General features: G+C 45.3%; 1 protein-coding gene and 1 non-coding gene across 4 annotated transcripts in view; one reads left to right on the top strand and one right to left on the bottom strand.

Moving 5' to 3' along the window:
• The window catches only part of Rapgef2 (Rap guanine nucleotide exchange factor 2), a 214,608-nt gene that overhangs the window by 133,209 nt on the left and 65,282 nt on the right, over positions 1–16,117 (bottom strand). For all 3 annotated transcript variants that reach the window (XM_032898223.1, XM_032898222.1, XM_032898221.1), the window contains exon 3: positions 14,523–14,579. In XM_032898223.1, the coding sequence (XP_032754114.1) occupies positions 14,523–14,579 (57 nt within the window). The remainder of the gene's footprint in view (positions 1–14,522; positions 14,580–16,117) is intronic.
• Positions 194–300, top strand: LOC116897411. The gene has a single exon (XR_004387453.1). It is a non-coding gene; the product is annotated as a U6 spliceosomal RNA (small nuclear RNA).

Below are 16,117 nucleotides of genomic sequence, written 5' to 3'. Positions count from 1 at the left end.
ATTACTGAAATACCAGAGGCACTCTTAACACCGCTGTCACTAATACTGATACTCACTGGTTTATTTAAATGCTTTTAATTTTCCTTAGCTCTATCAGCACCTGTCATTTCAGGTTTTGTTTATCTGTCTAATTTCTTGAGTAGGAAATACTTTCATTTGTCTCAGTGAAACAAACAACAAAAACCACAAACGTGTGCCCACTTGGGCAGCACATACACTGAAATTGGAATGATACAGAGAAGATTAGCATGGCCCCTGTGCAAAGATGACAGGCAAATTCATGAAGTGGTCCATGTTTTTGGAAAGGCCATCCAAAGATCGCCCCACCCAGGGAACCATCCCCATCTGCAGACACCAAACCCAGACACTATTGCTGATGCCAAAAAGTGCTTGCTGACGGGAGCTTGGTATATCTGTCCCATGAGAGGCTCTGCCAGAGCCTGACCAATACAGATGCAGATGTTCACAGCCAGCCATTTGACTGAGCTTGGGGACCACAGGGGATGAAATAGCGGAAGGATTGAAAGAGCAGGAGTTTACAACCCCATAGGAAGAACAACAATATCAACCAACCAGACCCCCACAAAGATCCCAGGGACTAAACCACCAACCAAAGAGTATACATGGAGGGATCCATGGCTCCTGCTGCATATGTAGTAGAGGATGGCCTTGTCTGACATCAGTGGGTGGAGAGGCCCTTGGTCCTGTGGAGGCTCGATGCCCCAGTGTAGGAGGATAAGGCAGGAGTGGGTGAGTGGGTAGAGGAGCGCCCTCACAGAGGCAATGTGGAGGGGAAAGGGGGGAGGATGGGATGGCAGGGTTGTGGAGGGGTAACGGGGGAGGGGGATATAATTTGAAATGTAAAGGAATAAAATGATTACTAATTGTGATGGTTTGCATATGTTTGGCCCAGGGAGTGGCACTATTGAAAGGTGTGGAATAGGTGTGTCACTGTGGGGGTGGACTTGGAGACCCTCCCCCAACCACCTGAGGATGTTGAGTCTGTTCCTGGCTTCCTTTGGATGAAGATGTAGAGCTCTCAGCTCCTTCTGCACCATGCCTGTCTGGATGCTGCCATGCTTCTGCCTTGATGATAATGGACTGAACCTTTGAACCTGTAAGCCAGCCCCAACTAAACGTTGTCCTTTATAAAACTTGCATTGGTCATGGTGTCTGTTCACAGCAATGAAACCCTAAGACACTAAAAATAATACAAACCCACAAACTTTCCTGGAACTCAGTCCATTCAAGCTTCCCCTGTGTACCTTTTCCCCAGACTTCTCCATCACACAGCATTCTCTGAGTGTCTTCATGTACATCTGTGCAGTAGCTAGACAGCTGCTCACTTCCTCTTATCAAAAAAGGAAATGGGAACAGTACAGCCTTAAGAATTTGTGGACAGTATCTCTACTATGGGAAGACTCCACTGTACAGATGTGTCTGCCTGACTCAAGGCAGCCCCCTAGTGGTAGTCATTTCTATCGAAGCGCGCACAGTTGTGGGGAGGGGGTGTTAAGTAATCCTGAGGGTAAGTAGTACCAAAGTGACAATGCGAACCATCACACCTTCCTCAACAGAAGACAACTGTGCTATACACTACCTTCTGGTCTGTGCCAAGTAAAAGGACTACCATTTACAAGGTTCAAAACTAGTCTCAACATTTTCTGATAACAAAAATAAAAGCACTATATTAGAAAGGAGGGGGGAGGTTTGTAATTGTATTTTAATCTGTCACAGAGAAATGAATTTTTTGTTTTAAGCTTTAAATTTTTTTAAATTATTCAACAGTATGGGCCTTTTGCCTGCATATATGTCCATGCACTACTACATGTGTGCCCGGTGCCTGTAGAGACCTGAAGATGTTGGACCCTCTGGAACTGGAATCACACGCAAACATGACCTGCCGGGCTGGAAACTGAACCAATGTCCTTTGGAAGAGTACGCAGTGCTCTTAACCAACGGAGCCTTCTCTCCAGCCCCAAGGGAAAGCAAATCTTGAAAACATAAGACATTAAGATTTATCCCCATATACATAGTCTTAGGCAAGTCAACGGGATTAAATTACAATGACAACTGCATACAAATAATAATTATTCCATCTTGTAAAAGCATGACATACGACACCAAGGTCTGTGGTGACATGGAGAACACAACTGTGAAAGTTGGCTTTTCAGTGATTTCAAATCTGTCATCTCTAAAGACAAATCCATACAGACAAAGTGAGTGTGAAGTTTGTCAACTCCGTTCCCCTGTCACCTATCACAGAGCACACAGCAATTGACAGGCAACCTGTGCTCAAAGCAGATGAAGAACCTTGACAGCAAGTATTAGAGCTCCATGAATAGCCACTGATTACCTGTAATTAGGTTGACTCTTCCTATCAGGAAATCTATGGAACAGACTTAAGGGTACGAAAAGGAGAAAATGGGTCTCAATCACCACCGATTTGAATTTGTCTGACAGGCCCTGTCCCAGTTCAGGTAGGCATCCTTCCATGGCCCGTGTGTTGGAGGCTCGGTTGTGAGCCCCAGGGGCTACTACTGGGAAGTAACGAAACCTTTAATTCTGGGGCCTAGAGAGAGGACATTAGGTCCCAGGGATTTTATCCTTGAAAGGAGCTGTGCGACTCATTCTCTCTGTGTCTTGCCACCAAGAGGAAGCAGTTTCCTCAGTCACCGTTCCTCAGCAGGATGCACTATGCCTCACAGCAGACCCATAAGCAGTGGCTGTGAGCAACTGTGGGACAAAAGGAGCCTTCCTCTTGCTGATTATCTGTTCTGTCGCAATGACAGGACTCAAAGGCATCATGTGCAGTGTCCTCTGCAAATGCCGTTGCTATCTTCCCAGGAGAACCTGGGGCTAGCCCACAGAAGCCATGTTTTCTGAGGAAGCATTTGAAGAGATTATTTGATCAGAGAATACTTACTGAGTACACTAGCCACTTGCTCTGTGCCAAGATAGACAAGATGTCTTTACTGTGGTACTGTCCCTCTTAGGATTTGAGGTTTTACTATAGTAAGCTAATAATAACTAGGAATACAAAATAGTACATTCTATTTTAAAGATGTTCTAGAAAGAGTGTGAGCTAGAAACCAATCCTCCTTTCTGTGTGCTATCCACTCTCTACAGAATATGTTCACTTTCCACTCTGAAAATTCCTTGATGCGAAATGCCATGTCCAAAAATCTGTTTCTGTTAGACCCTCTTGAGTCTCACAAAGCACGGCACCGACCATGCTTGTCTCCTATCTCACCGTAGATGCCTAGGGCAGCTGTTACTAGAGCTTCTTACTTCTACATGTGTGAAGTGAAAAGTTTGCTTTTTAAAAATGAAACTAGGGGATTTAGCTCAGTGGTAGAGCGCTTGCCTAGCAAGCGCAAGGCCCTGGGTTCGGTCCCCAGCTCCGAAAAAAAGAAAAAAGAAAAAAATAAATAAAAAATAAAAAATAAAAATGAAACTAGAGTTGTAAGAACAATGTTCATTCAGTATAGATGAACATACGTACAAAATAAAAGCAAAATCTGGACACACACTGGCAATGAATCTAGTTAACAGAAGATGGACGGTACAAGCAGTAGTAGTAGCAGTCGTAGGTTTTCTGAACTGATCCAGTTTCTCTGAAATTTCATGAATTATCCACAATGCTAAATTTCTAGATTATCTGCCTCCATTCAATTTCCTAGTGTCTGATCATTTAATGGGCAGTTGATTGAAGTATCTGTAAAACAAATATCCTAGACGATAGTCATCACAGGCTCTTCATCAAAGATCTCAGCATGGAGCCCCAGTAGCAAATAAAAGGCAAAGGAAAGCCAGCCTGCTGTCAGTATCCATTGCAATTTGACATTTGGGTTTTAAAATGATGAGCTGAGAGCCATGTGCAAGGGTTGTAAAAGGCAAAAGCTATTGTGAAAGAACCTTGCCTGACCAAGTCTAAGTAACAGCAAGTGGGAACCAACAGTGATGGGCAGAAAAGGAACCACAAACAAAGACTAAAGAGCCTCAAATAGCAAAGTCACCAGTTACAAGTCTCTGACATCTCAGGCGAATGTACTCTCTGGGAAGACTAGCAGTTTGCAGAAGGGTCAAAGAATAAGAGCTACAGTGGTCCCCGCATTGGAGTCCAACACATCCCATCCTGCAATGAACAAAATAATAGCCACAAAGCTGGGAGTTGGCCAGACGTCCTAACAGGTCCCTGGCTTTCCTAACAGGTCCCTGGTTTTATTTGCCATCAATGGGGAGGGGAATAATAAAGCCCAGCAAAACAAAATGTAAGGAGATCACAAACCGATCATGACACCTTGCAGAATAATCCAATCCAAGCCAACTGTAGATGACCTGACTTGTCCCATGCTCAGCCAAACTTCGTTGTTAAGTCCATAGCTGGGATGATATTACCTCATTCTCCACTGTGCTTTAACACGAGCCGCAGTGTGGTGACTGCTTCCCAGTCTGCTCCAATCAGAACTCTGCCACTCTGCCAGGAGGCCTGCTGCTTGTGCCACCCTCCATCTCTATGTATGGAACGCTGAACCCCAAAGCACCTATACCATTCTACGTACACTCCTCCCCTGCCTTCCTAGTGATGCCTCACTCTAAGCTTTATCTCTTCCTCCAACTACACTGGCATGGCCTGTGCTGGTGAGCCCCAGGTCGACACGACTCAAGCTCGAGCCTGTCTGAAAGAAGGGAACCTCAACTGAGAAAATGTCTTCATAAGCGCCAGCTGTAAGGCATTTTTTTCAAATTAATGATTAACAAGAGAGGGCCCAGCCCATTGTGGGTGGGGATATTCCTGGGCTGCTGGTCCTGGGTTCGGTAAGAAAGCAGGCTGACCAAGCCGTGGGGAGCAAGCCAGTAAGCAGCACCCCTCCATGGCCTCTGTACCAGCTCCTGCCTCCAGGTTCTTGCCTTGCTTCGGTTCCTGTCCAGACTTCTTCCAGTGATGGACTATGATCCAGAAGCGTAAGCCAAATAAACCCTTTCCTCTCCGATTTGCTTTTTGGTCATGGTGTTTCGTCACAGCAATCAGTCCTGACTGAGACATGGCCCCTCCCACTGAGCAGAACCGGGTTCTGACTGAGGAATACCAATACCCACCGTCAACGCCCAGGTAGTCGAGACCATGACACGCATGTGTCATAATGGCGGCTCTCTGATGGAACAGCATCCAGTCCCATGAGCAGACCCCGTGCAGGAAGAAATGGCACCAGGCAGAAAGCTCCAGGTTGGTGGCACTGTCTCTCCTGTTGACTGCATGATGCTAATGAAGTTAAATTCTACAGTTCTAGGTCCTCGATCTCGAAGCCAAGCGTCACCAGCTTCTTTTCAAAGTTACATCGGTTTTAGTACAACAGTTTAAATCAGTTTAGCTTTGCCAGCTGACACTGGAAGAAAGAACACGCTAATTCTCTTCACTGCCTCTGTCCAGCTGGCTGACAGCTCACACTCACGCAACACAGCACTTTCTACCTATTCCTCAGAGTCTTTGAAGAAAACTGATGTTTCTGCTTTCGACAGTACCTTTTTTAGGATAGGTTTTTATCACCATTCGAGTTCCTCTGAGTGGCTGAGCATCTCTCTGGGAGAGCGAGTCACTTTCTCCAAGCTTCCCTGAGTTCGCCTGGCACAGTCACCAAGGTAGCAAGTAATCACTCAGTATTTTCCCCATTACGACTCTAAGCCGTCAGCCCTGTCAATGCGTGCACTCTACGACACCTGACTGCTGGTAGTTGGGGTAACCGTCCTTGCACTGCATTAAGGTGTGTCTCTGTATTGTCAACTGTTGATCACTGGGCCTGCACAGACCTAAGTCCTGGCAGGATTTTGGCACTGTCATTTGTATGGCCCTTGTCTAGGGTTTCTATCTGTGAGTGTCCTTCCATACCTGCCAAAAGATGACGATCAGGCAGCCCTCGATGCCTCAGGCGACCAAAGAGATGACCCAGCTGGTGCGTTACTGTTAACTGGTTATAATAAAGAGCTGGGGCAGGAAGTGAGGGACCGTCCAGGCAGGCAGGGATGCAGGAGGCAATGAAAGCGACACGGAGAAAGGAAGGAGACACGGGGGGAAACAGACCAACCGGCAGCGTGGAGCTGTTCGCAGACGGTGGGAAGCACACCGGGAGATGGGATGGCAGAATGCCGCATTAGAAGCTAGCTGAGAGGCTGTCCCAGCAAAAGGCCAACGGCTCTAAACTATACAGAGCTCTCGTGTCTGATTTAACTACAAGCAGGTCTGCAAAAGCCCTGCAACAGCTAGTTAGAATGTTTGTTTGTTTGTTTGCTTGCTTTTAAAACAGGCCTCATTTTTAAAGTATTTAATTATATAGATTTATTTATTAGAGGAGGGCACCATGGTGCATGGTGCATGGAGGATGACTTATAGTAGCAGATCCTCCTTACAGAAGCAGATCCTCTCCTTCTGCTATGAGGGTCCTGGGAGAGTCACTTAGGTTTTGTCAGCTTTGGCAGCAAGCACCTTTACTAACTAAACTGTTCTGCAGGTCCTTTAGGGATATTCTTAACGAACAGAACAATAAGGAGCAATTCCTCATCCAAGCCAAAGTCTGCTCAAAGAACGTCATCGCAATATCCTCCGGATCCACATGGTGGCAGTGTCTCTACATGAGAGTGTGCCTTGCTAGAGCACTGGGGATGTTGAAACAGTAACACTATTTCTTTAAATTGATCAAGTGTGGGTGGTGGGGGACCAATCATTATCAGGCCAGAAAGTAACTTCTGAAAACTCTACTGACCAGCTAATACAATGTGAAAATGTAAGGAGAGGCCAATCAGCAAGTTTTCCTAATGACAGTGAGGTATTGACACACACAGGCTGGGAGAGAAGAGGGTAGGTGTCAGGGGAGGACTGTGAGAATACAAGACCAAGAGGCTTACACAGCCTTCAGCTCAACACTGCTGGCCAGAGAAAGTGACAGGTAGAGAGAGTCACAGTAGCTGAACAGAATCCAGAGCTCTCCAAGCAGTGTCACAGGGTCATAGCACCAGCAAGAGGGATCCAGGAAGCCTCTCTGTACTTCAGTGGGCATTGAAGTCAGACCAGGAGACAGCAGAAAGTGAAGCCAGGGAGTGTGTCACATCTGGGAATCAGAGCAGGAAGAAACATGCATCATGTTCCCCCATCACATGGCACAACTGTGACCATGTATCAATGTGCGAGACACCAGAAAGCAAACACGTTGTGCTGCCCTTGACGTAAGACCATAACCACAAGCTGCTGGCACCCGGGGAAAAGCAGACATCAGTCTAAAGGGTCCCACAGCAAGTGGAGACAACGGCTGCCGAAACCAGAAGAGCACCTGCTTGCTTGACTGACTGCCTTCGCCCCTTCATTGAAGCCCTAGAGAAAGCCAGGAGCCTGCATTCTGCTCACTGTGCTTCTGGTCTTCTGACCAGCTTAGACTTGTACTCTCAAATACATGATGGGGAGAAGGGGGGCGGTGAAAAAACACTTCCCTTATCTACGAGAAATCATCCTGAGACTCCTCCTGTCAAAGGGTTTTCAAGACCAAGAACCCTAGAGGCTCTTCCAACCACACTTGCTCCTGCTGGAGCTGGGCAGGGCTTCCTGTGAACGCAGTGTTCCATGCGTTAGAACGTTCTAGCCCTGGCTGCCGGCCAGCATGCAGATGGCCTCCCAGATACACAGCAATTTCCATCTTTTTCACAGCCGTGTGTCGATTACTGTTTATTACAAAGTTTGATAACTGTGTTTCTTTTGCTCCTTTGATTAAGATTTTAAGCTATGAACTCAGAGATAAAAATCTGTATCAGTTACTTTTGTGTGGTTAATGAGGCAGGCTAAAGCTCAATCATTAAAGCTGTTGCCACACAGCCAAGCAACTGATCAAGCCAAAGGGAAAAAAAAATACACTTGCAAACATCATTTCATTACATACAGTTATTTATGTATTTCAGGAAAAAAACTCTATTAAATAGAATTTTAAAAAAAAAAACAACTTTAGAGTCCACTTTCTACTAAAATAGATGTAAAATAGATGCCCATGATATAAAAATAACATTTAAAAGGTAATTCCTGTTTCCCCAAATGCTAAACTGTAAGGAAATAACTTCAGTTTTAACAGCTGATGCAAATGTTGGGAGTGACACATCCGTGTTTCCAGCACTCAGACGGTGAGGCAAGATGGTTACTGCAGGTCTGCGGTCAGCCTGGAGTCCTAGAACCGCGTGCAGGCTGCAGGACGGCACCTTGTCTCAAAAGTGAATGAATGAATGAATGAATGAATGAATGAGTGAATGAATCTAAGTAACCAAAGGAACAGAAGCATCACTGCAGTGTTCGCTTTCCTCAAAATCCTGATTCTCCAGTGAAAGCTCCTAAGTGACAGGTTTGAAATCCTCATCAGAAAGAACTAAGAAGACTACGATTTTCAGTTGAAAATGCAGGGGGACAAAGCGGACACCGAGTGCTCATTCAAACAGCAGAGTGAACGATATAAGATACTGAACTAACAAAGCCAGACATTCCGTGGTTCTTCATGCTGCCATTAAACTAACAGAAGTCACTTGAATCGCACTAGGAGTCATGAAGTTACTCAGTGGGTACTTCTTCAACAAATGTGATAGAAGCTGCATATGTATTACAGTAAATCAAATCAATGAAGCAGCTACACTCTGCAGAGGGACATGTCCAAGGGCTTGAGGAACAATCAAATTTAAACAAGCCGTCAAACCTGAAAATTGACTTGGGACCTGCTAAGGGGCAGTGACTTACACACTATAATTTCATCCTCCCAAGAACCCTGTCCTCACCTGGAGTAATTCAGCTCTCAGAAAGGTTAGAGATAACCTACACACACCTACAGACCTAACTCCAGCCCCTCTGCGTGTGCACACTGGCTTCAGCATTCCCAGTCCACAGTGATCCGAATGCACACATATGAGGTAAGCCTCATCACTCCATGAACACTTTATCATGGCTTTTACTCACTTGGCAGTTTCACAGAAAACTGAAGACGAAAATACCTACAAAAGACACGCCAGCTTGCAGATGAATAGCTTCATCTATGCGAAAGCTAATTTGTTAACGATAACATGACTATTTTTTCAAATAAATTAAAATTTTGCTTTTGGCATTTTGTTTGTATTCATGTAAGCATGTGTGAAAAGTCTTAAAACTTAAGCAAAGGAGATGTTTCCAAGTAGCAGTTATATATTTCTAGGTAAGAAAGGAAAGGAGGCCGTGCCTTCTTCCAAGAGAGGTAACGCAACTCAATATAAAATAGTAGATGAAGTACTTAGGTTGTAATTTACAAAGACTACAAAGTACAATCAAACTTGGCCACAGTCAGAAAAGAGAAACTACATATGCAATCATTGGAGGTGGAGAAGAGGGTGAAGAAGAAATTTCTCTACGATGGGAGACCTCAGACAGCTTACAGTCTGTAAGTAGAGGCAGAAAAAAGGCGTCAGAGAATGGGAGTCACTCTGTAAGGGAAAGGAACTCTCTTCCTGCTGAGGGCAGGAGACAGGCAGAGGCAGTAGAGACACAGATGAGCAGGTACTGGAGAGAAGGAAGTAAGGCCCCAGGCCAAATCAGGAAGTGCAGCAGAAAGAGGACAGCAATGCAGAGGTACCTGCCCTAAAACCCAAAAGCCAAGCAGACAAGCAAACAGACTGCTAAAAGCAGACAGCACTCAGCTGAGTCTCCCTAAACTGCACATTTACAGATTCTAATGAAAAGGCTTTAGCAAGACTGAAGAGGTCCCACAGCAGCTGTTTAACAGAGCAACAATTTCCTCTCCTGAAATACAGAGCTAAACCCTTCCAGTGCTATGAAAACTTAGAAATCTAAGCACTCAAACAGATCTGCACATGGAAAAGGATCTCTGAGGCAGATGCATACACTGAGGATACAGAAATGTATGTGCATGCGCACTTGTGTGCATGCGTGTCTGTGTGTGCACGCATGCACAAGCGTGCACGCACTTTCTCCACTGGCTGACGTCTTGATACAGGTTTTAAACATCTTAAATGTAACTGTGCATAAATGTAAATGACGAGGCTAGCCAGCCAGTTAGGAAAAGCTAGAGCAGATTAGCATTAAGAACTAGGTCACAGGTTGGGGATTTAGCTCAGTGGTAGAGCGCTTGCCTAGCAAGCACAAGGCCCTGGGTTCGGGTCCTCAGCTCAAAAAAAAAAAAAAAAAAAAGAACTAGGTCACAAAAACACCTCAGTTGATGGCCCTCCACTTATTTGATGGTATGCTGTGGTTTTTTTTACTTTTCTAAGAGTTTTTAATGTGTATCTGATTTCAAATTAAAATTTTCTATTGTTTTTCACCTTGTGTGTATGATACACAAGCACACATTCATGCAGGCAAATGCAGCATACACATAGGCTGCACAGCATATGTAGAGGTCAGAGCACAAGCCCGGGTGTTCTGCCCTGCCTTCTGCCTTGTATGGAAAACGGTTTCTTGTTGTTTTGCCTGTGGCCCACCAGCTTCTGGGGATTTCCCTGTCTCCACCTCCGTCATCCTGAAGTGTGAGTGCAGGGATTCCAGGGCGTGCACTGAAGTGTCCAGGTTTACAGGTGTTCTGTGATTTGAACTCGGGCCTTCACACTTCCATGGCCAGTGCTCTACCTGAGGATTCATCTTCCCAACCCTCAGATTAAAATTTTACAAACAACTCTAAATTCATTAATTAAGGTCCTGCGATAGCTGGCTTTCATTGTTGTCTTGATAAAACCTCATTTTTCAGTGAGGAGCTTGCAACGAGGTGTTGGCCTGTGGGTATCTGTAGGCAGCTGTCTTAAGGGAGCTAATTGATGTGGGAAGAACGGCCCTCAGTGGGCAGCACCGGCCTAGGCAGGAGTGGAGGTATGGAACCGAGCATGAGCAAATGAACAGGGAGGGACCCGGTCACTTCTCCCTGCTCTCGACTGGAGCTGTGACAACAGTTACAACAAGCTCCCGGCACTGCGGCTTGCCCACTAGGGTGGATTATAACCTGGAACTGTGAGCTCAGATAAACTCCTTCTCCCCTGCGCTGCATCTCATGAGGGTATTTACCACAGCAGCAGACAGGTCGCTCGGCCTAGGGATGTAGTGTTCACCCTCGTTTCCCCAAGACAGTAAAATCGTCAGCATATGTTACCAGGACAAGGCAGCTGAAAAGCAGGACCAACCAGAAAGCAGCTTCTGCTGTGTAAAACTTCAACTACTTGGTGTAGCTTATTTGTTTGCCCGAGAGGGTGCCACTTTGTAACCCAGGCTAGCCTCCTTCTTGCTCCTCCTTCCCTATGTCAGCCTCCCCACTGCTGGGGCTAAGGCATTAGCAACCATGTCTGCAACTACAGCTCAGCCCTCAAAGGCCTCTCCAATTTCTGAAGAAAAAAAAATGCTATTTTATTAGAACTACAACTCTATCTCCAATTTCAACATAAATGGAGACCAGTGGCATATGGCTGACTTATGTGAAAACTATGACACAAAAGTAGGGCATTGCTGGCATAGGGTAAACAGAACCTTAAAGCAGCTAAAACCTTGGTGGACCAAAATAAAACATAAATTATCAAAGTAGTGTCGATAATAACAATGATCCCAGCAGCTAACACTCCTGTGCCTTCTTTAGGGAAGCCTTCAGAAAGGCACATGTCCTCGGAAAGGGTGCCTCTGCCCTCAGTAAGGGTACACACTCTCAGGAGGAATACAAGAGCCCTGAGAAGGGATGCCCGTGCCCTCAGTAAAGATGCATGCACCCGAAGTAGAGTTGCTGGTCAAAAGACTATGTACATCTTGCTCTGGAGAAATAACACTGTTTGCATTCTATAGATGAGGAAAATGCAGTGTAGTGTTGATCAAAAGAATACCGTATGTGCCTGGTGAAATTATTGAAGCCAAGGCACATAAACATAGCAAGGAATATGGCTAGTCATCTCTTGCCCAGAAATGAGAAGTCTGAAAGTCTTCAATGTTTATTCTTATTGCACTATTCTTCAGACCAAACTCCTGGGAGAACACATCAGTCACTTCCCTCAGAGGTCCTCGGAGCAGCTCTCCAGAAAAGGGATTATTAGGATACCATGGATTCACATAAACGTCAAGCACAGCCGTCCTAAAGTTTCAGACTACACTTACACAACTGGCAAGAACAGAAGTCTACCTGCTCCAGGACCACAAAAGAAAGTGCCTCACTGACACTTTCTAAGTACATCAGCAAAATACCAAGAACCCAACTGTGTGAGTCTGCAGTTAGACTCCGTGAGTTTTTATTCCTATAAAATCGATTAATGAGTATTCAGACTTTCCCTTGCTCAGTGCCACTGCCTCCTAATTCTAAAGGCACGAATGTGAGCCACCGGAACACTGCTAGGATATGAACGGTCACTGCCAGCAGGTATAAAAACAAACACCAAGGATGTTTAAAGACACCGACACACCTCTAAGAAAAAGGATAATAACCTTTTAAATAACCACTGTCAGTGACCTATGACTGTGCGAGCGCTGGTGGGCTCTGGTTGCTACTAGCAGCCCTTTGGAGGATGGTGGCAGGAGGTGATTGAGAGTTTACTGTCACATCCAAGACCATTATCATCTGGTGAGGGGGGGGGGTGGTATAAAAGGGACTGGTGAGGCAAGAGGGGAAGCTAAAATAGATCTGGCTTCAAGTCCAGATGCCACTCTAGGTTATGGGAGCTAGACTGATGCCTGATCTCCTCAAAGCTCCATTTCCTGTTTGTGGGGTAAGGAGAACTGCTGCCTTTAAAGACGCCTACAAAGCAGATAAATGAATGAGAAGAGCACGCAGGAGGTACCTGTATGCCACCAGCTCCCTGGAAAATCACGTCAGAGGAGAAGGACAAAATGACAGAAGACGAATGTCTCCCCTCATGGAACTGCCTCAGAATAAATAACATTCACTGGAGGCTCCCGCCTGGGCATCTGCCAACCTACTCCACGGGCTCCACGAGGAAGCAAATACTGCAGTCACTTAGACCTCAATTTCTTCAGAACTACATTAAAAGCGCTTTTCTTTCTGTGGTAAGTTCCTGATATCAATTACTCCTTGGTTAACTGCTACACGTGCTCTGCCATTGAAACATTTGCAGCAGATGCATGAACAGCAGTCAGTTTCATATGCTACAGCCTAAGAAACTATGCCAATTCCAACCCACCATCTTCTCCAAATCCTGCCCCTGCCTATATGTCCAGGCCCTTCCTCCTCCATCTTCCTAGCTAGCTTCTCAGCTACTTCCTTCCACATCCACTCACTCACCTTGGCACATCCTTCGTGTTCCCATGCAGCCATGGATATGGCCTTTGAGTGAGTGTGAAGGGTTGAGGACATTTGGTCACAGCGCTTTGTTGCTTGAAAACCAGCCACCAAACTACATAGTAAATGAGACCTAACAGGGGCCGGAAATACGGCTCAGCAGCTAGGGTTCTTGCCTCGTGAGAGACATCAAGCTTCAGTTCCCAGTGATGCACCCACATGAAAGTGAGGTGCACCCCTCAACTGCCACGGCTTCACAGCATGTAGCGAGGCTTCCCACCTGCATCTGACACCCCATTGATAATGCCCCCCAACAAGGTCTCTGTAGACTGTGGAGACCCAGCTTCAAAGGGCTCCAACGTCTGAAGACTCTCCTCCCTCCCACCTCTATGTCTCCATGTATCCCAATTTTGATGTTTTTCCTGTTACTCCATTTCTGCCTCCTGCTATAGATTACACACTCCTGCAGAGGGTAGCTGTCTTTCTTCTCTTTCAGCAGGCACTCCCTATAATATGCCTGAGAAGGAGATGAGAGGCAGGGTGGAGTCAGCACGGCAGCCATCACAGTAAACATTACCAACTAGTGAGGACGGCAGCGGCTTTAGACTTAGAATGCCGGTGTGTGTTCCTCTGGATTTGCCACACTCTCTAGTGAGGACGGCAGCGGCTTTAGACTTAGAATGCCGGTGTGTGTTCGTCTGGATTTGCCACACTCTCTAGTGAGGACGGCAGAGCGGCTTTAGACTTAGAATGCCGGTGTGTGTTCCTCTGGATTTGCCACACTCTCTAGAAGCCAAATGTTAGTTTTTAAGAAATACAATTCACATCTTTAAAGAAACATTAGAAGAATTTTAAAAATAAAAGATGTAGAAGCTCGTTTTCCTGTTCCTAGCCCAAGCCACCTGCCAGGGCTGTGGAAAGATCTGTTTGTTGTATCAGGAAGAAAGCGAGTCACTTCCTGTTTCACAAGGACAAGAAAGGAAAACATTGACAATACAAAACCCCAGCCCTACCACACTGGAGAGGTGTAAATACAAACGTGAACTGGCCATTTTACTACTGCTGTTTTTTAACTTTGTTAAAACATCTCAAATTTCTCACTAAGGAAAGTAAGGTAACTTCTCCAAGCCCCTCCCCCACCCCTCCACCCCTGAAAGACCACGCTAACTGAGCCAGCTGCTGCTAATCCTCCATGTAATCCTCCTTGAAGGAGCTGGCCACTGCATCATACAGCACATATCAGAAAGGAATACCTACTAGTATAGAACTTCATTGGCTTCGTGTCTTTCATATCTCACAGTTTCACACATTAACCTGTAAGAAAGAAGGACAGTGAAGTCACACATTTGTCATCTGAAACAACTTGAATGAATGACGGGGTCAAATTTCAAGTTTATTACTTCATAAGCTCATTTAAATTATTTACCTTCAGAATGAGTATTGATGGTGCTAGAGTTCAACGAAGCAAATTAAAATCTGCCCCACCTGTTTCCCAAACACACAGTTCCAGCTGCTCGAAGAAAACGAGGTACCTAATGGGAGCCAGGCTCCCAAGGGCACTTTACGGGGTAGGCATTTCATACTTTGTAAATAGCATGCAGGCACAGCATGTCCTCCAAGATACATACATTAGAGAAGGAGTAGAAACCCAAGTCAGAAAGGAAAACCTGTCCATTTAAAAGGTGATAACATCATTCACAGCTCAACACGAATGGTACTCAACAGGGTGGACTTTCAAGCCAATGCACGCTTTTATTGACTCAGTACTTGCATGAAGAATGAGAAAATGGAGACTTTAGAACTAAAGGCTTTGTTATTTCAGCTGACACAACCCTTTTTTAAAAGTGAAATATGAATACTTAATTTTTCAAAATTTTTCTCACAAACATCATTAAGAAGTGTCTTATTATATTAATACCAATAACTTTTCCAAAATACACAGGAATGATAGTGTGACTATTGCTTCTCATGAAAAGGCTTCTGCAGTGGGACATCCTAGCACCACCCTCATGCTATTCCCCAACCAGGGCACACAGGTACCCTTCCTGTTTGCTGACTCAATAAAAACTCTGCAGTGCTCATCTGCCTTCTCTTCCTGCTATCCCCCGAAGCAGGGATCCAGCTTGACATGATTACGGCCATCTTGAATCAAAACGGCTATGACTGCCCCTCAGTAACACTGGTTGGTCAGCTTACCTCGATGTTGTAGCTCAGCATACTTCAAATACTCAAAACCATGTAGGTGGAATACGGAACTTTAACAATGCTGACCCAGATGCCATTAGAGTCAGCTGAGTGACTGATAACCTGGGTATTAGCTTAAGAAAAATCAGGTCCAACCCAACTGGACCTGAAGTCACTTCTGACCTAACTCACCAGGTCACTAGTCTTGCCACCACTGAGACTGAAGTTCCATCACGGAAGTGCCGCGCCTTCAGTCCTGGGCCTGCCCGCCTGTCTGCCCTCACTGCACTCTGGAGCTGGTTCTCACCTGCTGGGACCAGGCTGTTCCAGAATACCCACCCTTAGTTGTTCCTGGGCACTAGACCTCCTAATGCCACATAATTCAGAAAGCAGAGTTGCACTCTTAATAGAGTGGATTATAATTATTTTTCTTTTTTATATTTACTTTTTTTAACATTTGCACTATGGAGATTTGTTTGCTTCACCAAAGAACTATCACAGGTTTCCTTGAAATAGGTCTTTTTCACTGTTCTCAGAATGTGGCTGGATTCCTCTCACAGTGTAGGAAAGAAATTAATGTTTACAACATTGCAATAAATGGGGCTATTTTATGTAATAGGACACAACTTTACCAAACTTCATTTGCAAAGTTTGAAGCTTGTGACAAA

The sequence above is a fragment of the Rattus rattus genome, chromosome 3 (assembly GCF_011064425.1).
Source record: "Rattus rattus isolate New Zealand chromosome 3, Rrattus_CSIRO_v1, whole genome shotgun sequence".
Lineage (NCBI taxonomy): Eukaryota > Metazoa > Chordata > Mammalia > Rodentia > Muridae > Rattus > Rattus rattus.
This window is presented reverse-complemented; position numbering and strand designations above follow the sequence as displayed.